The sequence below is a fragment of the Epinephelus moara genome, chromosome 18, assembly GCF_006386435.1.
Source record: "Epinephelus moara isolate mb chromosome 18, YSFRI_EMoa_1.0, whole genome shotgun sequence".
Lineage (NCBI taxonomy): Eukaryota > Metazoa > Chordata > Actinopteri > Perciformes > Serranidae > Epinephelus > Epinephelus moara.
The window spans coordinates 26,432,623-26,456,239 of record NC_065523.1 but is presented as its reverse complement, the minus strand read 5'-3'; the positions used below and the strand labels follow the sequence as shown (position 1 = coordinate 26,456,239).

The window sequence follows — 23,617 nt, the reverse complement described above, 5'->3', positions numbered from 1 at the left end:
TTACAACAGAGTACATCATGAAAAGTGTTTTATTATCAAAGAGCACATTTTGATTACTTGAATTTATATACAATACAAAAATGCAAAAGAAGAGCTTTGTTTTAATGACACCGTTTATGCTTCTACAGTTCCCTCTTTGACGATGGCCATCGCCAGATTCCTGGCCAGAGCGAGTCTCAGCAGCTCCACTTTGGTCAGCTCTATTTCTTCATCCTGGAATTATAAATATACTCACATGAGAAGTGCATGGATGAATGCATCAGGGATAAATTGTTCTCAAGGAGTTTAACTTGTAGTGGTAAAGATAAACAGGGTTTCACAAACCTTCCTTCAGACTATAGCACCAAATTTACATCAACACCAACCAAATATTAAGTACTTCTGCAGGGCTCAACAACAAGGATTGCCCAGTTGCCCAGGGCAAGTAAAATGCCACGTCAAGCTCGTAAATCTTGCAACTCACTTTCCTGATTAGGCAAGTGGAAAAAAAATAATTAAAGGTATACTTTGCAGTTGTAAACAAGCTCGCCTGTGAAAGTGAAAGTAAAAGCCGACCCCAGATTCACTCTCGTCTGCTGTTTTGCCTCGCTAGATTTGCGTTTTTCTGCGCTGTGCCTGTGATTTTTGTGGCCTCCTCTTGGATGTGTGCTGCTTATGGTCTGGCACCTGGCTGCTACCTGTTTAAAAGGCCGCGCCCTCACCTGAGCGCTGTGCCAAGGAATGTCCGGTACACAGCAAGATAACAAAATACAGGCAGAGGGCAGAGTCTCTGCAGATAAATAATGACCACACACTTCTAGTGGTCATTCTAGTCCTTCTCTGTGTGTCTTTAAACACATATTTTCCTTGAGCCTTTGTTGTTATTTGATAGCTGCTATTAAATAAAACAATCTGTAGAAAGGTGAGTAAAAATTGACTTTGGGCAAGTAGATTAACTTGAACCCTGACTTGCGTCATCACTTCAACCGGGAAAAAAAAAAAAATTAAAACCAGTAATTAAAAGCCAGTTTCTTATGTAAACAACGATCAGCATCAGAGTGACGTCACCACCACCTGAGCAGGATTAAGGCTGTGTGAGGAGATGACGCGTACCTGCATGTCTGTGCCGGGCGCTGTGGTGTTCAGTGACGAGGTGAGCTCCTCTAAGCAGAACATCAGCTCGTGGGTTTGGTCTGCTGAGAAGATCACCTAGAAATTCGACAAACAAAGGCAGCTTTTAGTTGAAAAGTGATGATGCTTGTTTTTATGTCAGGTGTCATTGCTGATGTGTTTTTGGTGCTCCTTTGCATTCACACACTGTACAGGGCGACTGACCTCTTTCTGCTCCAGCAGCGGCAGCGCGTCGGTCAGCAGAGTCATCCAGAAGCTCCGGGGGGCGATCTTTGCCGTCATGAGGGAGAGGAGCAGCTTGGCCGCCTCACCGAAGCGCTTCTCTTCGTACAGCTTGTGGAACTCACGGTACTTCCCTAGGAATGCCAAGAGAGCAGGAACGTTTTCAGATTTCAGAACGTCTGCATCCCTTCTCAATAAATATACAGGTCTATTTATAAATGAACAGAGTTTACAATAGGTCATAAAAGCCATTTCTTCAAACGTACTGGGTTTTTTTTATGAATAGTTCATCTATTTTCCTGCAGTAAATCACACTGTCACATGCTGCTGCATTAAGCGGTACATGGCTTTATTTAGACCTCTCTGTGTGTGTGTACACGTCTCTGTGTCTGAGTCTCATGTGACTGCCTAAAAGAGACAAGAAGGGAAGCTGTCCAGGAGACGATCTGCCCTCACTGAATGTCCCCTCACTTGGTGTGTGAGTTTAACTTGTGAGTCACAAGTTCAGCAGGGTTACAACTGCTACAGTGTGTGTGTGCGTGTCTCTTGTTCATACCAAGGAAAGTGAGCCTGTCGCTGAGCAGCATTGCTGGACCCAAGTTGTCTATCAGGTCCAAATCAGAGAAGGTCCCTCTGGTGCAGTAATCCTGCAAGAACCTGATACACACACACACACACACACACATAATAATGGACAGATCTAACGAACATAAAGCAACAGAAACAAGGACTTTTTTTTATGTCTTTAGGTGTAATCAGCTCCAGAACTAACCTCTCTGAGATGAGAGTAGCAAAGGCAGCGTCTTTAGCCCTGATGCTCCAGGAGAGAGCAGAGCCCAGTCTGTTGTTCCTCAGGGCCCGCATAGCCATGATCTTACAGATACTCCGCACTGGGTGAGGGCGAGAAAGTAAAGGTTTAAGTCCCTACTGCACTGGGAAACACACAATTATATCAATGTTTGTGTAAGACAGGTGGATACTAGAGAAAGAAAGCGCTACCTTGCTCTGACATTTGCCTCTGCTCACAGATCCGGAGCACCTTGAGGGCTTTGCGCTCTGTGTCTAAAGGAACGCGCTCAATCTGCAGCTCCAGGTAGACACGGCCAAACTCTGGGCAGTTGTCAAAGTAATCCACCGCCAGCTGCCACAGACTTCACACAAACACAGACACGAAAACATCCTATAACGTGAGGCATTTGTAGAGGCAAATTAAAATATCATGACGCTGCTGTCTCGTTGTTGAACTCTGCTGACACCTTATTATTTTATTAAATACACTATCAGCAGGATTTTCCTACCATAAAGACAATTAGCACACATAAATCAGCATACCTGTGATGAGTGAAGAGCCCAGAGGCGTATTCTAACAGGAGGAACTCTCTCAAGTTGGAGCCAAAGCTGAACAAACACACCAGAATGACACGGTCAATTTTATATGAACACAGTGTGCAATCTTGTTATGTCCAGATTAAAAGTGTGTGCAAAGTACACACGCAACCAAACAGAGTCCTTACTGTAGATTGTGAGACTGGAGGAGTTTGCAGTGATCCAGCAGATCTGTCAGATGGGCCACAAACCACCAGTTGTTGAGCGCAATGCTGAAGAGACACACAGTGGAGGAAACAGGGAATCAGGAAAGAGTTTATAGCCTGAAGATGTAAGCACGTATGTGGCTTGCTGTATGCGCTGTATGTATGTATAGATGGATGTGATCCTGCGTGTTACCTGCAGTCTTTGATGACCTGATGGATGTCAAACTCAAAGGCAGCCAGTAGGATGCTGTCCAGCGGCTCTGGGACGCTCCTCGAGTCCAGAAACATCGTCATGCATGACTGCAGCGCACACACAGTAAATCACAGGAATGTTGTAGCAGTGAATGCGAATGCTAAAAGGTGCCGCAGCAGTTTTTGTAGCGTACCTGTGCATAGTAGTGTAACTCAGTGGGTTTGACTGTGGGGTGGCAGAAGAGCAGCCTAGTGACCAGGAAGTGGTACCAGGTGCTCAGTAGCTCCTTGTGCTCCAGCAGAGTGTCTTCATCCCCAAGCAGGATCTAAATTACATCACAAAATGTCTTAAACAGGACTTCTTACTGCATATACAGTAAATTACAGACATCATTTTACATAGGGAACTGACCTTGCAGATGACCTCTAGGTGTTGGTTGCTGGCAAACGAGTTGTCCTGCAGGCAGCGGTCGACCTCCTCGTGCCAGTGTCTCCACTTCACGTCAAACTCTGTCAGCGTCTGGGTGCCACCGGGCTGAAGGATTATCATAGACAGTTAAAAAGGTGAACGCCTCTATTGGTTGGTTTATGAACTGTTATTGAGTTTGAATTACACAAATGCTGCCCCTGTGTTGTGTGAACATACATAATATGTTCGTATGATATCTGTAATGTGAGGGAGGAGTGCCTGTCCTGTGTCAGGAAGGTTGGAAAAGTCTCTTTTCATCTACAGCATGAGCAAAATATGGATTAAAATATCGATTAAAAAGAAAAAGAAACTGCTAGCTAACTCATATTACTTCATATTATACTAACTAAATATTTAAAATGAATTCAAGGAATGAGGGAATTAAAAACAGGTTAACAGCTGCATAGGCTACATGCTTACTCATAGCACAACAGGTCAACTCAAAGGTAACTACAGCCAATACAGACATACAATGTGCCTTTCTAAGCCACTGAACCAGTATCACAGATCATTTTGGTATTATCCTAATTTAAATAACATTATTACGCCAACAGAATGCATCAAATAAAACATGTGATAGTGTAAATCGAGGTGTGATTCTGCTGATCTGCATCACACATTAAAGGTGTTACTTGTGCATATTAATGAGACATCATGCACAAACTGTCCTCTACCTCGTGTGTTTTCGAAACAGGCCAGAACTCTTCTATTTACAGCTGACATCAAACCATGTGTGAACTAATTCTGGCTAACATGAATATAAAATAGCATGCAAATATCATCTTGCCGAGGCAAATAAAAAGCTACACAATGAGATAATTCACTGAAAGATGATCTTACGTTGTAGAAGGGCATCTTGCTGAGCAGAGTGTCCATCAGCTTGTACATGTTCCTGGCAGCAGGCTGCAGGGTGGCCTGCTTCACCAACATCTGTCTGGCTTCTTCCAACCTGCCCTGCAGCACATAACTCACCACCTGTGCAGACACAAAACAGATCATCACTGAGATTTCACGCACAGAATCAGGGGTAGGTGTGAATATAGCTTGTATCGTTTCAAAGACAAAAGTGTGTGGGTGTGTGCTGCACCTACCACATCCCAGTAGTCGTGGTGCTCAGCAGGGCTCTCACTCTGCAGCACTTCTCGGGCCTTCTCATCCACATCAGCCTTGTGTAACCGTACCCAGTCTAAGAGGTGGAGCAACAGGGACCCCGCTGAGGACGCAGAAACAAACTTGTTTGTTTGGAGTCTCAAAGACAGTTATAAAATGTGTTCCAAAGATACAGATGAACCACAAGCACAAAATCAAACTCTAACCTGGAGCAGCATCAATAAACAGCACCTCACACAGATTCCAGATCAGTTCGATGGCCAACAAAATGGACACCTGTAACACCACAACAGAGGCTGCGGTTAGGACTGTGTTTCAGTTTTCAAATAAAATATCCTTGTTAGCATAAATTATACAACATAATAGTGTATATAATGTTGTAGCACAGATGCACATAAAGTCGTAGTAAGTAATATATACCTGATTTCCATATTGATTGGCCAATTCGCCATCTTTTGTAGAAACTGCAGAAAGGAGAGAAAGAAGAGTTTGATTATTCCTGAGTGAGTAATCATGTCGAAGGCTAAAACATCCAAATAATATTTCAAAATCCTGACCTGCAACTTGCTGAAGCTCCTCCATACAGGCTCGTATCACAGATCTGTAGTTTTTACTGATGCTGACGAATCTAAGGATCAAGACAGAGACAAATCATGAGATGTAATCATTTCTGCCTTTTGAAGCTAAGGCTTGTGTCTCTGAAAAGCAACACAGTGAGATGCGCATCAGGTGGCCTTACTGGGGTTTTTTGTTCTTGCTGGGGAGGTCCTCTCTAATCGTCTGCAGGCCGACGAAGATGTGATGTGACTCATTGAAAAGTTTGCGTAAAATGGGGGAATATATGTCCTCATCTTTCCTGACCTCATGTATAGAGGAGCTGCCGGATCCTTTCCCACCTGAAAATACAGGACAGAAGGTGATGACTAAGATACAAAAGGTAAAAGAGAGACTGAAAACCTAGAGATGGACTTGTATCCACATCTTAACATACCTGATGCTTTGTAAAGGGTCTCATACACAAGGATATCACCTGGACCCCACGCAAATCCCAAATGCTTCCCATCACTGGCTGCAGGAATATTCTGCATTTGAAGAAGAAAAGACACTGAAATTATCCAGTGAAACAGTTGAACTCAAGTCAGACTGAGTTTTTTGAACATGAATTTCCTCTTTTTTCAATGCATTACTGCAACTTGAGAATTATAGAAAGTCTTGATGGACATTTAATTTAATAAAATGGATAGGTGGGCATTATTTTTCACATTCAAGAATTCTGCAGGCAAGCCAATTTTCCAATTTAACTTAAATTGAACTTATTCTCTGTCCATAATTCAAATGAACTAATTAGCCATCAATAAATTAAGTTAGAATACTTCCTAAATAACGAGTCTTCCATCATTGTATCTGTTTAATTTTCTTCCAATGGTACACATTCAGCTTATCAAAGTAACATGGATAACATAACAATATTTAAATTACACAACTAAAAAAAATAGACTACATGGATTTTTTACACAAAAGCTGCAATAGTAAGTACTTAAGACAATATCTGGTAAATACTATGTGCCCTGGCTTAAGGAGGAAGACTGTCGATCTACAAAAATTATGACAAAAAGCGAAATAAGTGATGTTGGGACACATTTTTTAAAATTCACAATTTCTCCTGACATAAAAAAATACACTGAAAACTGTAGATGACATTTATCCATCGAATGAATTCATCAGAACAAGATTTAAATTAGAGGTGGATAACTGTCACATATGCAGTACGGATGTAGAAACGACATAAGTATCATTATGCAAAATCCCCCACAAACTTGATTCCTCTTTACCGAATAAATGCATTAAAGTAACAAATACTTCTGCCAGGAAACGTATGTCAAATTATGATTAACTCTACCCCAGTGTCAGAAATTAGCAAGGGCCACGGGCAATTTGGTCCGCAATTTATCCAAGAATGCCCCCAAAAGCCATGTTCCGGGGGCCAAAATTGCCCCCAGGTTTTCGAAACAACTATATGTATTTATATTTTTAACAGTATTACAATCTGACATTAAAGTATAATTTTATTTTCAATAAATTAATTTACCGTCACGTCTACAACTCATTTTCCAGACATAATCAACGAGATTACACTGATTACGTGAGAGTAATCTGACAGAGAAGGGGAGGGGGCTTTGCTGTACCATAAGTATAAATTAACCATTTCTTGGGTGATCTGTGTCTATACAATGACAAATTAATGAAAAATTAAGGTAGAATGAATGTTAAATTTTAAATTAACTTACTTCTAGGATTGCATCTAAGGAATTTATAGTAATTTGGCCATTTTAACAGTAAAAGTAACTGTAATGTGGTGAAACATTAGTACTGCTATCAGTAGATTAATGGTTAAATCATCACATTTAAACTGGTTGAATTATAGGAAATCTGAGGGATATTTTGCAACCATAACTTTATGTAACCCATTATTTATTTCATTTATAGTGATTTCTACTGAAGAGTGAAGACACTATCTTAGTTGGTTTTGCTTTTCATGTGCTTATTGTTAGAACATAATTACAATTTTTTGATGGCCCCCAAACATTTTGAAAATGCCCCCATTTTTTAGACCGTGGGGGCCAAAATATTTTGTTAATTTCATACCCTGCTCTACCCCGTGATTGTTTTCTATTTGTGTGATTTATTTATGTTTATTGTTATTGTCTTTTTTGTCTCTTATTTCCCTTAGTTAAGTTAAGTAACGACAACAGAATTATTCTCCATGGCTTTATATGGTAGCATTCAATGTTTAGGAGGTGGGATTTATTTTTTAAATTTAACTTTACAAATGTGAGTCTGTGTATGTTTTATAAATATATATATATTATTAATTATATATACTTAACAATATTAACATATAATTTTATTATATATATATATATATATATATATATATATATATATATATGTATATATAATTATATAAATTTAAATATATATATACATTTTAAAAAATCTCTACTCTGACACGTTCTTTTTTATACTTAATCTTTTTTAAAGCCCATTTTCATATATACAGCTTTTTTATTTTTTAATTTACAATTCATTACAATTAAAATTTCAATGAGAGCTAAAGGGAAAATAAATAAAGAAAAATATGACAGATACAAACAACCAATACATTCAAAGTAAAATAAAGATAGAGAAAAAATAAAAACACTGTGGCACTTTTCATATGTTTGAAGACCTGTGTATTTATATTTATAACACCTAATGTTTCTGACCCACGTTATTAAAACTTTCCGTGTTATATCATAATAATATTCCGCTCTATTAGACTTTTAGTGATGTTGCGCTACAGTTAGCTTGTTAGCAACGCTGCTCAGAGGGAGAAATTAAGAGAGAAAACTAAACTACAGCGGTGACTTACTGTGACTGCCGGCTCAACGTCTAACTCCTCCATCACGGAACAATAATATCAATACAATATATTATTAATTACTAACTATTCAGCTGTAAACACTCCACGCCATGAACTACCGGTGCAGGGTAGCTGCTTACGCGCCTCGGTTATTCATTCAAAGGACCCTTGCGGCGCAGGTGTGACGTCACGGAGAAAGCTGCCCTTCCTCCTGCCTGTTTTATTATCTGCAGTGTTTGACTCATGATGTGGTTTTGTCCCCTGTAATATCAGATATATCTTATTTTTTAAAACCGCTATGTTACTGTGGAGAGAGGTATGTGGTCTGTCTCACATTTATGGATTCAAGTGGGAGTGTTCTTGAGTACAATGAATTCATTGACAAATTCAATGTGAACTGTACTGAGTATGGACTGTAATGTTCAGTGGTTGGTTAGGGACAGTGCTTTATTTATAAGAGTAGGTGGGTGGCTGTGGTGTGACTTTTTTTATTTATTTATTTTTTATCAGGACCCTCCCCAAAGTTACAAAGATTATATTTTTTCCTTGAGCCTCCCTGAGTGAATGGTGAACAATGCATAACCCTCCCTCCACCATAAATATTATTTATAATTTAATTTTTAAAACTTAAGTTTAATGTTTGAAAGTTAAAAGTTACAGACAAAAGACCAAAATTTAGAGTTGAAAAAAAGAAGATAGTATGCCCTCCAAATATGTTTTTTTTTTTTTAAAAATCTGTGGTAAAATAAATACAAAATACAGCCATTTAAATTTGTATGCCCCTCCCCTAAGCTAAAATAAAAAAAGGAAGGACAAACTTTACATAGACAAACTTGACTTTAAGGAGTAAAAAATGCACAAACAAAATTAAAATAGGGCACCCTCACCTCAATACTCCTCCCTTTACCATTAAAAGAGAAAAAAATCTATTAAAAGATCATTATAATTATAATAAGGACCAGATACCACACTATCTCTCTTTCACCGAAAGCTAAAGAAACTCATTTGAAAATGATAAACGATATTTAACCTTACAATAAGTTTCTAAGACAAAGATTTAACATTGATGAAAACAACTGTGATACTGAGATTGAAACTTTAGAACATTTTTTTGCATGTTATTATATAATGTTTTTTGGCATTGTTTAAAAAAGAATATCAGAAAAGGACTCTTAAGTGCCTAATTTGTAGTGCTAATGGTGGATAAAAAAGGGAAACGATTTACAACAGCTTGATTACTATGGCTAAACACTGTATCTACATATTAATGCCAGACCACTTTTCCTTAATCATGAATAAGTTGATAATTTTTAAGAAAGCACTGAAATGCATAAAAACCAAACAAGCTTTGCATATTTACAAAAACTTTTATATATTTTCTGATTAGACCTCTGACCCTTTTTATTTATTTTTTTATTTTTAGTTTATTTAATTTTTGTTTATTTCCCATCAGAGTTCTATGCTCAGTCTGTAATTTGAACTGTTTGTACGTAGTTATCAACTTGATGTTGATGTAAGTTTTTGTTTGTTTTTCCCAACACAAAGATTGTTAACTAAAAATTGAACTGTTAATGAATGCATTAACACCTGTAATCAAGACCTCTTATGTTCCAGGGAACTGGACTCATATAATTGGGGGGGAGGGAAGCAATGCATTATCAAAATATGTTCCTTCTGGTATCCAAATGCAAACATACAAACGTTTGTATTAGATTCTGATAAGATTTGACATACTTTTATGTAAAAATATTCCTCTAGTTCAGTTTTAGTGCACCTTTGTCAACAGACAGGAAAACAAGATGGCCGCTGGCATTTACAGGGTTAAAAAAGGGGAAAAGAAAAAGTGCAAATACAACAACACTGATGAGAGGTCAGCAGAAAGCTGCATTTTGTGGGATTTCTAAACCTCAACAAATTTCACAACAAGAGGATAAACATGCTGTGCGCGTGCACGTGGTGTCTCGTGTCCCTGTAACGCGCATCAGGACTCTCCCGCCCATGCCCAGACTGCGCTTTTACTCTCGTGGTTACCTGTAGCCATTCAGAGCCTGGCGATGTGGACGCGCACAGTCGCATGAATGCGCACGTTCTTCGAGTATTTTAAACGGGGACGAGCACGTGCGCGCACCCGTATCTTTAGTGTGGCTGGGTAGAGAAGCGTCTAGAGAGTGAGGATGGCTGATGAGAAACCAAAGGTGAGTGTCTCCACATCAAATGGCAGTTTATGTCACTGGCTCTGTGGCTCAGGGGCTCATGGGAGAAAACCCTAAATGTACACGTTCTTTTTTTAACTTGATAAAGTTGAGAGCTAAAATTCAACTTTTACACACACCTGGTTTGATATGCCTGAAGGTTTGTGAAGTGAACGCGCATCCACAGGCGCGCAAATTGCTTTCTACATGATCACACACAACAACCAGTGAGGCCTGTGTTTTGAAGTCAGTTCAACATATCCAGGACTTCTTTGGTTATCTTCACTCACTCTAAGAATGACTGTCTGGTTAACCAGTATCATGAAGCTGGTTATCGAGTAATTCAGTCAACTCTGGGTTTTACAATCCAGCCACAAGCGCGTTCACGTGAAAGAGGCGGGGCTGGTAATATCATTTGAACTATGAATGAACTTATAAGATGAAACGGTGACACTAATTATCTGCAGCAAAGTTCTGTTTATGGGACAGTAAAAAGTCCTGTTTATCAGAGTGAAATTTAAACAACAGCCTGTGATCTTACATCAGAATAAGAAGATGTAGAAACACTAGAAATAATTCAGGAGGGCCAGGGCTTAAAGTATGTGGAGGCATTATTGTTTATGACCTGAGATAGATGTCACATAAAAACAATTAAGTAACCTGTTTCTGCGACAGAAGTAAAGAGTGGGAAAGTAGTTAATGACTGGTGAGGTCTATCTGACTCAAATGGTGCATTTATAATAAGGCCAGTTACCAGTGTGTGCTTTTTTTATTTCATCATCACACAGGTGTCTCGTGTTATTCTGAGCTACAGTGATGAAATCAGAGTGTAAAAACAGCCTCACTGTCAGCTGTCACTCTGCGGATAAAATAAACTTTTTGCATTGAGATGCAGTTTATTTTATTTTATTTTATTTTATTTTATTTTATTTTATTTTTCTTACTATCAAAAAATCAAACATAAAGCCTAGGCCCCAAATGTGCTAGGTAAGGGAGAGTGTGTGTTAATAGCTTGTGTGTTCATTTGTGTAAATGGGAGAAAGTTTGTACACAGCCTATTTACCACGAAAACTATAGTACTTTTTTTTTATATAGCTGTATCTCTACTTTTATAAGGGCTTTGGCCAACTTGCACTGATTTGAATTTGAAGACACTGAAGCAGAATATAAAGAAAGGGAAAATATGCCCCAGAAAAGACTTTAAAGTTAACTAAAATACACTTCCTGGAAATTAATTTTAGGAGCCATATATATAGCTACCCATGCCATATGGTAATGTCTGATTTTGCCTGCCTAATAAATTACTTCATCAAACAGATGCAAAAATCTTGTATATTCAACAGGGCTGCAACTAATTATTATTTTCATCCTTGATTAATCTGCCCATTGTTTGTTTTATCAGAAAATAGTCAAACGTGCTCAAAGTGTCATCTTAAATTGTATGTTTAATCCAATCAACAGTCCAAATATACAAAGCCATTCAGTTTATTGTCAAGTATGACAAAGAAAAACATCAGATTCTCACATTTAACTAGCATGAAATAAGCAAATGTTTGGCTTTTTTTGCTTAAAAAATACTATAATAGTTATTAAATTATCAAAAAAATTGCTGATTAATTTTCTGTTGATCAACTAAGCAATTAATTGACTAATCAATGCAGCTCTGATATTCAGTAATATTGTCTTCCTTCTTAGCCATGTGCCAACCAGAGGTAATAAAGGGATGGATATCTGCCAGGGTGGAAAGTCTATAGCAAACTGGATCTTAAATCTGTCTCCCAGTATTTATTATCACATTGCCCTACTTACCTTAATGACACATTAGAGGTGGAGTAACCTGTAGCTCTCCACTTTAACCATTTAACTTATTTGAAATTTCAGAAATAATGGCAGTTGCCCGTCATGAGTTACAAGAGTCCGAACTAATGGTCTAAAACTGATAAGCATATAGTTGTTTCCATCTGTGAAGCTGTAACCAGGTAATGTTGTCATTAATAAAATCTGATTAATCAGCTCTGGTTCCCTGCATGGCTGTGCTAACTGTTTGTTCTCTCTGATGTCATCCTTCAGGAAACAGTCAAGACAGAAAGCAACGAACACATAAACCTGAAGGTAGTTGGTCAGGATCGGTCTGTCATACAGTTCAAGATCAAGAGACACACGCAGCTCAGCAAACTCATGAAGGCCTACTGCGAGAGACAGGTATCAGCACACATCACCCCAGTGGTAACAAATGTACAGTTACTGTATCGCAATCGTCACCACATACAGCCTTTCAACTATCATAACGTGTAGAGGCCATTAACTGGTCACTGCCACTTGGTAATTAAAGATTAATCTGTAATCAAATGAACGATCCAAAGAACAGTTTTAGCTGATACTATTTAGCTTAGCATCAGCCCCTAAAAAATGTTAACAGTCAAAAAGTAAGCATATCACAGCAGTAAAATATCTTCCAAGCTCTTTGTCCTTTATTATTACGCAGTTAAGCATTAAGTTCAGGACACCAACCACCACTTAATTACATGAGCAATGTTGAATTTTAGGTAGAAAACAGTTCCTGAATTTCCTTGTAAATGGCACTCTAGTTTTTAGACTGTATCGTCTGTGCTGTTCAGGATGTTTCCAGGAGTGAGAAAGGTGCAGCACCTCCACTATCACTCACACCCACTGCATGTGATACATCCACTCAGTTGGATTTTTGGAACAACACCTACAGTAGGCCTACCTCCTGTAAATGCTTGACATAACTCCTGCAGTCTCATAACTGGCCGTTTTCACTGAACATTGCCCAACATTGCGACTTGTCAAAAAAGCACAGTGTTACTAATATCAATGGCTCCCTTTGATTCAAGTGTCCCAGTCAGCAATACCAGTGAGCCAGTATGCACAACACTGGGGTCCTGAATTGGCACGCCTCAGTGTAATGCAGCCATTATTAAAGTTTTTAATAACATTACATGTTTTCCATTGACATGTCAGAAGTTAAACTTTTAGATATAGATATCACCATGACACTTCCCATTCCCATACATTTCTAGAACAAATATTAGAACATTGAATAAAGCCAAGTTCTTGATCAGTTTTGTTAACATGTAAAATAGGTTTTTACAGAGGGGATATTGGGATATCTCTTTTTATCACTCCATAAAGAAAATACTGTCAGCAAACTAATGAAATATTATATCAGGAATCAATGAGAAAACCCCTCAGTGAAAACCTTAAGAACATGATCACGAACAAAACTAGAAACTGTGGTGTATAAAATTTAATGGGAAAGGTTATAATCACCATTCACTCCCATGACAAATGACTCAGCAGGAGTGATGGGTATTTATCTGTTATGACTGGCAGTGATGGAAATACGACAACCGGGTAAATGTGCTGATTCTGCATTCTATTTACTTCGGAAGTCGGATGTCGGAGCCAGGAATGACGTCACACCTGAGTTGATCCAGTAAAACAAGTTGGAAAACCAAGGTGTTGTTAGCAATACCAGTTCTAGCCAGGTTAGCCATTGTTAGCAATACCAGTTCTAGGCAATACCAGTTCTAGCCAGGTTAGCCATTGTTAGCAATACCAGTTCTAGCCAGGTTAGCCATTGTAAACAATACCAGTTCTAGCCAGGTTAGCCATTGTTAGTTAGCAATACCAGTTCTAGCCAGGTTAGCCATTGTTAGCAATCAATACCAGTCCTAACCAGGTTGGGAACTGCCCATTGGTCCGACAGCCCATTGTTCCGACCATATTAAACCCATTGTTCCGAAGTCCGTTCCGAAATCATCATGATGCCCTGTGGTTAAGGTCTGGTTAGGTTTAGGCACAAAAACCACTTGGTTAGGGTCAGGAAAAGATCATGGTGTGGGTTTAAATGAAAAAGAAAGTGACAAACACATAAGCTGTGAGCCTGCTCCGCCTCAAGCCTTTCCCAGCTCACCCAGAGCCGGTCGCCGCGCACTATCAAGGTAGAAATACGCCTGCCGGAAGCCGTTCAGCACCATGGACCGTCGGACTAATGGGATGTCAGACCAATGGGCTGTCGGACCAATGACATGGACCCGCCAGGTTAGCGATTGTTAGTAATACCAGTTGATAATGGTGCATTTTGCGGTAGTTTGTGCATTCAAAAACTGGAGAGACATGTCCACAGATAGAATGTGATTTAGTGAGACACAAACAAGACAAGTGTGGTAATAGACTGTATACAGCTTTCACTACTGTTTATGCATGGGTGCATTTTGAGGATGGGGTTGGTGAGGTTTCCCTGACTTTCCGAGTTGGAAATCTGATTTCAGGGGGCATTCCAGCTGAAATTTTCCAACTTGGAACTCTGAAATTACAACTTCTTAGTGCAAATGGAAGGCATCGCAATTTTAAAGATTATTTTTTGGCTTTTATTGGTTAGGACAGTTGAAACATGAAAGGGGAAGAGACAGAGGGGATGACATGCAGCAGGAGCCCGCAGGCTGGGATTGAACCCACAGCTGCTGTGGCAAGAACATAGCCTTTGTATATGGGATGCCTGCTCTACCCACAAAGCCACCAGGTGCCCTGAAGGCATCATAATTTTAGCCCCTTAAACGACACAATGCACTAACAGGCCACCACAAAATACTGTGCACCTCTGTCCAAGCAGCACTCGAACATCATTCAAAATTTTGTCAGCATGGAGTTTGAGAGAGAGTCTGAATACGTTACACATATATATGTATATATATTTAAAAAAAAAAAAAAAAAAGAAGTAACCACTGTAACATTTAAATGGCCTTCATGCTGCTTTCTACTGTTACCTAACCTGTTTTCCAGTTAGTGGTTTTCTGCTAATTTCGGTGGGAAAAGGGTATAAAAGATATCCCCATGAAACTTCCCCAGTTGATTACTTATATTAAGACATATATTCTGTTTAAATATGTATATTAGACATCATCTAATTAAACATGTGTTATATGCATACATTTCTAGAACAGAAATCTGAACTAAAATAAACACCTGAATGTGTATTTTGGATGTTTTCTTTCCACTAGTCTGAATGAAGACATGTTATTGAAGCAAAATAGCCACAAAATCTCAAAACTGACCAGCGCATGAATGTTTTATGAATGTTTTTACCTCTAGAGTCTCCCCTCAAAAAAGTTTATCAGAGTGGAATATTTTTGCCATACTGTAGCAGAGACCTGTCAGCGCTCGACAGTGAAAGCTTTTCACTCATTTGCGACTAAAAATAGGTGTGTGCGAACTGTAAAAAATATTAAGGGGCACATGTGCGCATAAAAAAATCAGCCGAAGCAGCCTATATTTTTGTCAATAAAAAAATATGATAATCTAACCGCAAATGTTGGAGGAACTCCAGCCACCTTTCCTCTTCCCTGTGTGACACGGTTATGGGCGGTTTTCCAAGCCACTGTCAGCACAATGAATATAAGTCCCACTGTCGGCAGCGTGGAAATAAGTCAAAGTGTGGAGGAGACGGACTGGGTTAAGCGGCGGACCTACGGGGAAGCCTGCTCCGTTCTCCCCGCAGTTAGGGACCGTTCGCCACGGTACCGCTGCTGGGCAGGGTGGAAATAAGTCCTGCAGAGTTTCAGAGGACCTGGAGAATGTTTTAGGATAGTAATAACATTATATAAGATAATCATATTGCAAAGATAATATAAGATAATAACATTAAAGACAAAATTGAATTGCAATACTTTTTCAAAACTTGATGATTTTATCTTTCTGTACATTTTGTATACAAATTCATTAAATAATTTTGCTTGTAAATGTCTATTTGCATCACGTTTATTACGGAAAACATATTATTTGATCAATTTACATTGTGCCCCTAAAGTTCTTTGTGTGCTCCTTACTTTTTCAACTTAGGAGCACATTTGCTCCTTGGGAAAAAAGTTAGGGTCAAGCCCTACCTGTAGTAGTCTCTTTTAGAAGAAGAGGTGAAGCTGCATATGGAAATAATTATTGGAATTACATAATGGTGTAAAGCAACATCATTGAAGTAAGCACGTTTACTCTTGTTTGAAGACAAAAAAGCTATGATAAGAGCCTTTTCATGCTTATCACTCATGCACGTAGTGACTGGTGATTTGAGCCTTTGTGTTACAGCCATGTGAATAATGCAGCGTAAACCTCAAGCAAACAAGTGGGCAATTTACAAGTCTCACTTATGTGAATTGTGTGGTCAAGATGTTTTAACTGTGGTTTTTAAATAACGAGAAGAATTAAGTTGACTGCAAATATTCATTAACAGTGAGGTCACAGTTCAGTATGTTGGGGGAATCATACACCACACATACAATCATATACAAGCCATCTAAAGACACTGCAGTACGCTGAAAGGTCAAACCTAAAATAAAAGCCAGATGATCCTTATTAAAAACTTATTCATCATGGTTGTGTTTTCAGCCATTTTTTCCTGAAAGAGTTATTGTTCATAGGTTATTGGCCGTGCTCCAGCTCCGCTCTGCAGCTCTTTCTCTTCCTGCTCGAATGCAGTCAGGGCGACAGAGCCAATGCAAATCTTCCCTGAATAGCTGCACGCAGCTCTAAGCTTTACCTTTCTCTCATCTTCCCCCAAACCAAACCTCCTTATCTGCTTGTCCATCTGCGACTCCAGATGTTAATCACTAAAGATGTCTGATCTTCTCCATCAGCAGTAAATCACTTCTGAAGGTGTCCTTCACCGTGCTGCTCGCCATAATGGGATGCAGGAATGCTGACTTATTCTAATTATCAGTTAACACTGGGATGAGCACCAGTTCAGTTCTTTAAATTGTAATCTTCTTGATTGCAACTGTGATTGCATGGCTACAAAAACAATCCTGATGTTTGATAACTTTTACATTCTTACGTATCTATACTGAAAAGTTAGGAGAACATCTAATAAAACACAACCTCTGACATTCGTCTTTATCTGAAAGTCAAATGAGGGTTCAGCTCTCTGGAAGAATGAAACTCAGTGTTGTCTGTTAGTTGACTGCCAGCAGGGCAAAAGACGCATGTTTGTCATGCAGCTCATCTTTGAGAACCAGATGGGTTGTTTTTTTTATTATTCCTTTGTTTGTGTTTCACTGCATGAGACGGTATAGCTCAGTATTTTCAATGACAGTCAAACTTCAGCAGATATACTATGCAGGATATTTTTTAAAAAACAATGTAGTCATACAGTAATCTCTCTCAATCATCATTTATGCCCCACTAGCAGTGTGTGGTGGTGCTTTTTCTCCACCTCTACCCTCTTCCTGTTTTTTCTTATTCTCATTTTCTGTGTTTGGGGCGTTTATGTTTACGTTAAGGTTCCAGACTGTAAGCAGCAGGCATCCCAGAGGCATAGCGCCTAAAACAATATTGTGAGGCGAAACGCCAAACAAGAGTATAGCGGGGTTGGCTTTAACTTTCACATACTGCAAGTGTGTTTACAAACAATAACCAACCATCCTGTGTAGAATAACCAATAAACAAATCAACACATGCTTTGAAATATCAATTAAATACAGTTCATTTCATTTCAATTTTAATTTAATTTAATTTAATTTAATTTAGTTTTAATTTAATTTGATTTGATTTTGATTTGATTTGATTCAATGCAATTTTATTTAATTAAATTTTTTTAAAGATATTTTGGGGGGCATTTTTAGCCTTCAATTGATAGGACAGACAAGCATGAAGGGGGGAGAGAGAGAGAGGGAGACAGAGAGAGAGAGAGAGAGAGGGGATGACATGCAGCAAAGGGCCACAGGCTGGAGTCAAACCCAGGCCGCCGCGGCAACAGCCTTGTACATGGGGCGCCTGCTCTAAGCCACCAACGCCCCCTAATTTAATTTAATTTAATTTAATTCAGTTCAATTCAATTCAAATAGCTTTATTGGTATGAACAAAGATATGTTAATGCCAAAGTATTTCATTAATAAAATATTTAAATAAACAAAAATAAAAACAGTAATTCAATGAAATAAGAATGAGTAAATAAATAAAAAAGTAAAAATAAAAAGTAATCATATTTTACATGTTACATACATTCATACATTATACAGTATATACATATTTAATGTACAGGTGTCACGTTCAGGTTCTGTATTACACTACTGCAGTCCATTTGATTACTATACAATATAATAGATAGATAGATACTTATTTAGCTGCCAAAGGAGCTGTTGCCCATTCACCCAGGAGAACTGCCAGTTTCCGTTGCAGGGTTAATGTCAGGAAGTTAGAAATATTTTTGGTTATTTCTCCAAAATGGAAATCTCTGACTGAGGAGAATTTTTTAAAGTGGAGGAGGAAGTACATTTCTGTTTCTACCTCACCTGTCGAGCAGTGACTACAAAGACACTCCTCTCCGGACGGCCATATCTTTCTTTGTCTCCCATGGTCACTCAGCCAATTTCTATTCTCTGTTTAGGGTCAAATAACAATTTAGTCTACTTTGTGTTTTTGTTTGACCCCTGAAATGTTACTCTGACTTCGCCATTTCACTGCTGAACTCCAACAAAAAACAGTAATTTTATTTGACCAACCAGCCATGCTTGGTAAACATTGCTTCTAATTTATTTTGTACTTGTTTGACTGTGGGTTTTTTTTTTACTGTTGTTACTGCTGAACAACCAATTGCCTTTCCAGGGACACATAAAGTTTTAATGGACTTGACTTGAGAAGTTAGTGACTTTCAGATGTTTTAACACAGTAGATGAGTGCATGTCAAGAAAGCAAACATTTTTATGTCCCATTTTTGTTTCTGTGACCTTCAAAGAACCAGAAAATAGCTGTGTGTCAACCAACCGTTATAGCCAACCAACCTCAGTCTCCTCTGAATGTTTTTATATACTGTTAGTAGTAGTCGGAAAAGTAGTGCTTACTAATGGTTTGATTGTTGAGACCCACTCAGCCATAGTAAGAACAAAGGACAAAATGGTGGTTTGATGCTTTTATGTCCTCACAGTGGAATCTCTACGTTGGTAGTGAAATCATCATGTAGTCTTTTGTGTTAGAAAGATAACATGCAGGGTCCTCAACTGTGCTTTTTGTTTAATGAATCTCACATCATCTGCGGAATTTTACATCAGGTTCACAGATTAAAACGTTGAGAAAGTGCTCATGATAGTCATTGTAAAGATGTTGTCACCACCACTTAAACCACATGAGAATCCTTGCTGAAGCTGAAAGCAAAACACTGTTGCTCACTTGAACATTTGAGTTCTCACTGTCCTTAATTCCCTCTGTCAGGCTGTGAAATGTTCAAAGAGCTGGTGAAAATCACTGATTAGCTCTGTCTGTTTTACAATTTATGGAAAGAATAACAAGAGTCTTGTTTTACAATATTTTATGCGTGTGTCTCTCCAGGGACTGGAAATGAGGCATATCAGGTTCATGTTTGACGGACAGCCAATAAATGAGAAAGACACGCCATCACAGGTGAGTGTGAAGGCTTGAGACCGCGAGTGTAACCACCCAAAACAGGCCGAGCAGTGTGCTTAAAAGATACACATCCACAGGGCACCCTGTTGCCTGGCGTTTATAGCAGGCTCGAGCATGCTTCATGCACTTCCACGTGCCATCACTTGTGGTGATGCATTTGTGCAATGATTGTCAAGTAAGGCGTGCATACTTTAGACATTCTTTCATATGTCCTCACATTACTGGTCCTGATTTTTAGTATCCCTGTTTCCCTCCGCAGTGTTAAAGGGCGGGTTCATCTGCGTATTTTCCATGTTTTTCCAAATAGAAACCCATTCAGCCGTTAGCAAAAAACAGTGATGCAGGTCACACCCTCGATAACAGTGCAAGCATAGAGAGTGAGGAAAGAGTTAGCTTGGAAGAATTGAGCTTGGAGGTGGAACATAGTGCTCTTTTATTAGTATTAAACTTTTATTTAACCAGATAAAGACACACTGAGATTCAATATAATACTGCATTTGGTCAGTGTATTACCAACAGTCGATGCAGTCTGCACGCTCCCAATTTAGAGAAGCAGACAGGAGTACCGGGGTACAGAAGCTAAGCAATGTAGCCTACTACTGCATGCCACGTTAGCTCAGTTCTGAAAGTAACACAAGAACACAAACTAACTTACCGATCTAGACAGGCAGACAGGCAACTCTTTGTATTCTGCAAGCTAAAATTACTGTATTCGTCAAGGGAGTCTGTGTACTGTGGATGGGGGGAGCAGCAAAACGTATTGTAGCCTCCCTAAAGAAAGGACCACCTAAAAAACATTAACATCAGTTTGATTGTATGCAATACTGAAATTATTTTACTGCATTACCTTGCCATCAGACAACCCTTTCTGATGGGGAACTGAAGCCGTTATATCAACCTCTTCAAAGCCACCAGACTCCATTGACAGAAACAGTCATTTTACCTCACTGCACATGGGAGTTACTGCTCTGCTGCCGACTTATTCGGTTAGTTTATTTTTGTTATTGTGTGACTTTCAGAACAGAATTAACGTGACATGATAGTGCATTGTCAGTACATGGGTTTATATGTAGCAATGATATGCAGAAATCTATGTGAGGGTACGTGTGGAAGTTTTAAGGGCTTGGTAAAAAAGCATTGCATCACTAAAAAATACATAGTTTGACAGAAATTTGAATTTTTTGGATTAGGATACATAAGGATATAAAACCTCAAACCCTCGAAAAAATGGAGCTGCCCTTTAAATACATGATGGAAATGAAGTAATTACAGTGCAATGTGCACACACAACTTAAAATCTGTCCAGTGTCTGACCAAGTCTTGATAAAAATTATAGGACAGAGAGCAGTCTGTGGTAGGAATGAAACCAGACACATACCAGGTATTGCATTATCACAGTTGGGGACACGCTGACATAGGGAGCATGTTGATGCCTCTGGCCGTCAGAACACACCACACTACATTTTATTTGCCGTGTTCTCAAACTCGATCATGACAGTTTAAAGGAGCAGTGTATAAGAGTGCTTTCAGACCTAGAGTTGTCTTGCTTTGGTCCGAATCAGGGACTCATTTTGTTACAAAGGTGAATAATTGCCTAGAGTTGGTTGGTGTTCTCACGGCAGCATTTACAAGTGGACCAGATAAAATGCCTTGTGTGAGAAAGCTGCTCTTGATTGGTCAGAATTTCCATGTGAGAAAAACGTATTGAGAAAAGATAACTTTCTAATGTCACAATGGAGGGACAACTACGCAGGTTGATTTTAGTGCTGCTCATCGTGGACTATATTGCTGTCATTGTTCATTTTAGTCAAACCATACAGTTTGAAAACGAGGCGCGGCTCCAACTAGAAAACAATGTTTTGATGCATTGGATGTGCTGAATGTGCATATTAAGGCAGTACAGGAGGAGGTGCACATTAATAATCCTCCAGGACTGTAACATGCTCATGTTTAACCCAAACAATGTGTCATGTGACTGCAGTTGGTTCGGATCCAGGTCAGAACACGTTCTCACCATAAACGAACTGCACCAGAGTTCGTTTGTAATCGGACCAAGACCACTGCCAATATATCCCCCTAAAACCTACACACTGGACCTTTAAAAAGATGCCAATTGCTGATTTTACTTGGCTGGAGTAGACACAGCTTGCATGTGATGGCATCATATGCACACTGTGGTGATCAAAGTCAAATACAGTGTTTTATTTTGGCTGCCTTGGAGCCATTTTGCTTATGCAAACAACAAATTTGAGTTTGTATAGCGGCATACTCTCCACCTTGGTTCTCATAGCATGCAACAGCACCAACAGTCTGACACAACATGTGCACCTGTTGCTCTGTATACAGTATATCTCCTGCCACTTTACACTTTTTGCCTAATAAAGCCAAATTATCTTAAAATATAAATCCACAACACGCAGACCAACTTTGTATAGCATGTAGCATAGGCTTGTCAAAGTCATGCAACTCATGTTCATATATCTTCTTTTTCTCTTAACAGTTGGAAATGGAGGATGATGATGCAATTGACGTGTTTCAGCAACAGACAGGAGGCCTCGTTTAATCAACCACATGCTTCACCATTTCCCTCCTCAACACAACTTACTATCCCAGCCTGGGATATAGGCCTACAGCGGCTGCCTCTGTGCAACTGGTCCTGTTGTCTCTACAGAACTCCATGCAGAAGAAGTTGTAGTTTCTCTGCTGCACACAGCTGCTGTGTCATATTTTCATTCCTGCCCTTGTTACTTCTCTTTTTGTAAATAAACCACGCCCAGGTTGTGTTTGTTCATGCTGTGGCGTGGTTAAGGGATGCAGACAGAAAGGACTGGTGTTGGAGTGAGAATTTATACGACTAACTTTACTGATCAGATGACGCTTGGCTGGTTGGTGTCCATAAAATCTGTTCTTAAAGTGTACTTTTTCTGGGGACTGGCTGTCACTTAGGGTGCGGTGTACCCAGTGTGGGAGTCGGGTGTAGAGTATTCCAAGGATGACGTTTTTCTGTAGGCCAATGTGGAACTTAGCGTCGCCCTGGTTCCTTTGTCAAAAAGCCTTGGGGATTTTTCCACTGGATTTTGGATATCGCAGAAAATAAAATCTGTGGCAAGCAAATGTTTATGATACTTGCACATTTTGTTCAGCAAAATAATCAAATATTTCTTGAAGCCTAAATGCAATCCCCAGAAAAAGCTAACGTTAGGCTGTGAAGGAACGACACCAAGGTTGCATGACGTAATGTTGCCAACCTGAAAAAGGCCGTGTTTGGCGTGGCCTCATTTAGACACCTGTCAGCTGTTGTTTTCAAGAAAAGCTTCAAAATTTACAAGTGGTGTACGTATTTTATGTCGTAGTCCCTTCACCACTGTGTTAACCACAGACCTTCGGGCATCTAGCCAAAAATTTATTAAGAAAACCCAAGACGAGGGAACTGGGAGTGGAAAAATGCTAATTTTAACTAATTTGGTTTTAGGACTCTTTCTTGGGGCGCTCTATTTGGTTTCTGTTATCTTCAGGGAAAATGGTCTTTATGCATTTTTATATGGTAGTGAGAAATGTTTGATTATTTCTTTGACTTGGCCAGGCTTCAAATTTTGGGAAGCCTGAGGAGATGTCTGAGTTAAATAAACATTTGTATTATCTATAAGATTTATATATATAGATATTTTGTGTTGCTTTCCAGTGAGAATGTTTGACCCTGTTTTGGGCAGAAATGCAGCCATATAAAATACATTTGCAGAACTGTGACAGTAATTTTGTGGCCTAATTTTTAAGATTGGAAGGTTAGACTCAAGAGCTTCACCAGCTGGAGGTCAAAGTTCACCCTCGTTTATCTTAACCCCTTACACTGCAGTTTAAAACCCTGTCATGATCAATGCTCATAGATTAGACAGCAGGAATAAAGCCCTCAGGGAAGTGGACTGTCGTCTGCTCACTGACATGAAGCCCAGACCTGCCACCAACAAGAGAGGCGATC

The 23,617-nt window shown here is 39.1% G+C and overlaps 2 protein-coding genes across 3 annotated transcripts; one reads left to right on the top strand and one right to left on the bottom strand.

Annotated features, from left to right (window-relative positions):
• Window positions 1-11: 11 nt before the first annotated feature.
• Window positions 12-8,187, bottom strand: nup85 (nucleoporin 85). The gene is made up of 19 exons (XM_050068365.1): window positions 8,048-8,187; window positions 5,627-5,717; window positions 5,375-5,531; window positions 5,193-5,263; window positions 5,056-5,099; window positions 4,842-4,911; window positions 4,617-4,738; window positions 4,366-4,500; window positions 3,469-3,591; window positions 3,251-3,382; window positions 3,058-3,164; window positions 2,847-2,930; window positions 2,665-2,730; window positions 2,332-2,483; window positions 2,105-2,222; window positions 1,889-1,989; window positions 1,315-1,466; window positions 1,093-1,188; window positions 12-213 (listed from the first exon to the last, which is right to left on the bottom strand). Exons 1-19 carry the CDS (start codon window positions 8,078-8,080, stop codon window positions 115-117), a joined length of 1,953 nt encoding a protein of 650 aa, XP_049924322.1. The 5' UTR covers window positions 8,081-8,187; the 3' UTR covers window positions 12-114.
• Window positions 8,188-10,097: 1,910 nt separating this feature from the next.
• LOC126405423 (small ubiquitin-related modifier 2-like) lies at window positions 10,098-23,565 on the top strand. 2 transcript variants are annotated; one of them, XM_050069151.1, is made up of 4 exons: window positions 10,098-10,233; window positions 12,301-12,432; window positions 19,567-19,638; window positions 22,142-23,565. In XM_050069151.1, exons 1-4 carry the CDS (start codon window positions 10,213-10,215, stop codon window positions 22,202-22,204), a joined length of 288 nt encoding a protein of 95 aa, XP_049925108.1. In that variant the 5' UTR covers window positions 10,098-10,212; the 3' UTR covers window positions 22,205-23,565. The 2 variants fall into 2 exon arrangements, with proteins under 2 accessions (XP_049925108.1, XP_049925110.1); XM_050069153.1 differs by lacking the exon at window positions 19,567-19,638.
• Window positions 23,566-23,617: the final 52 nt, after the last annotated feature.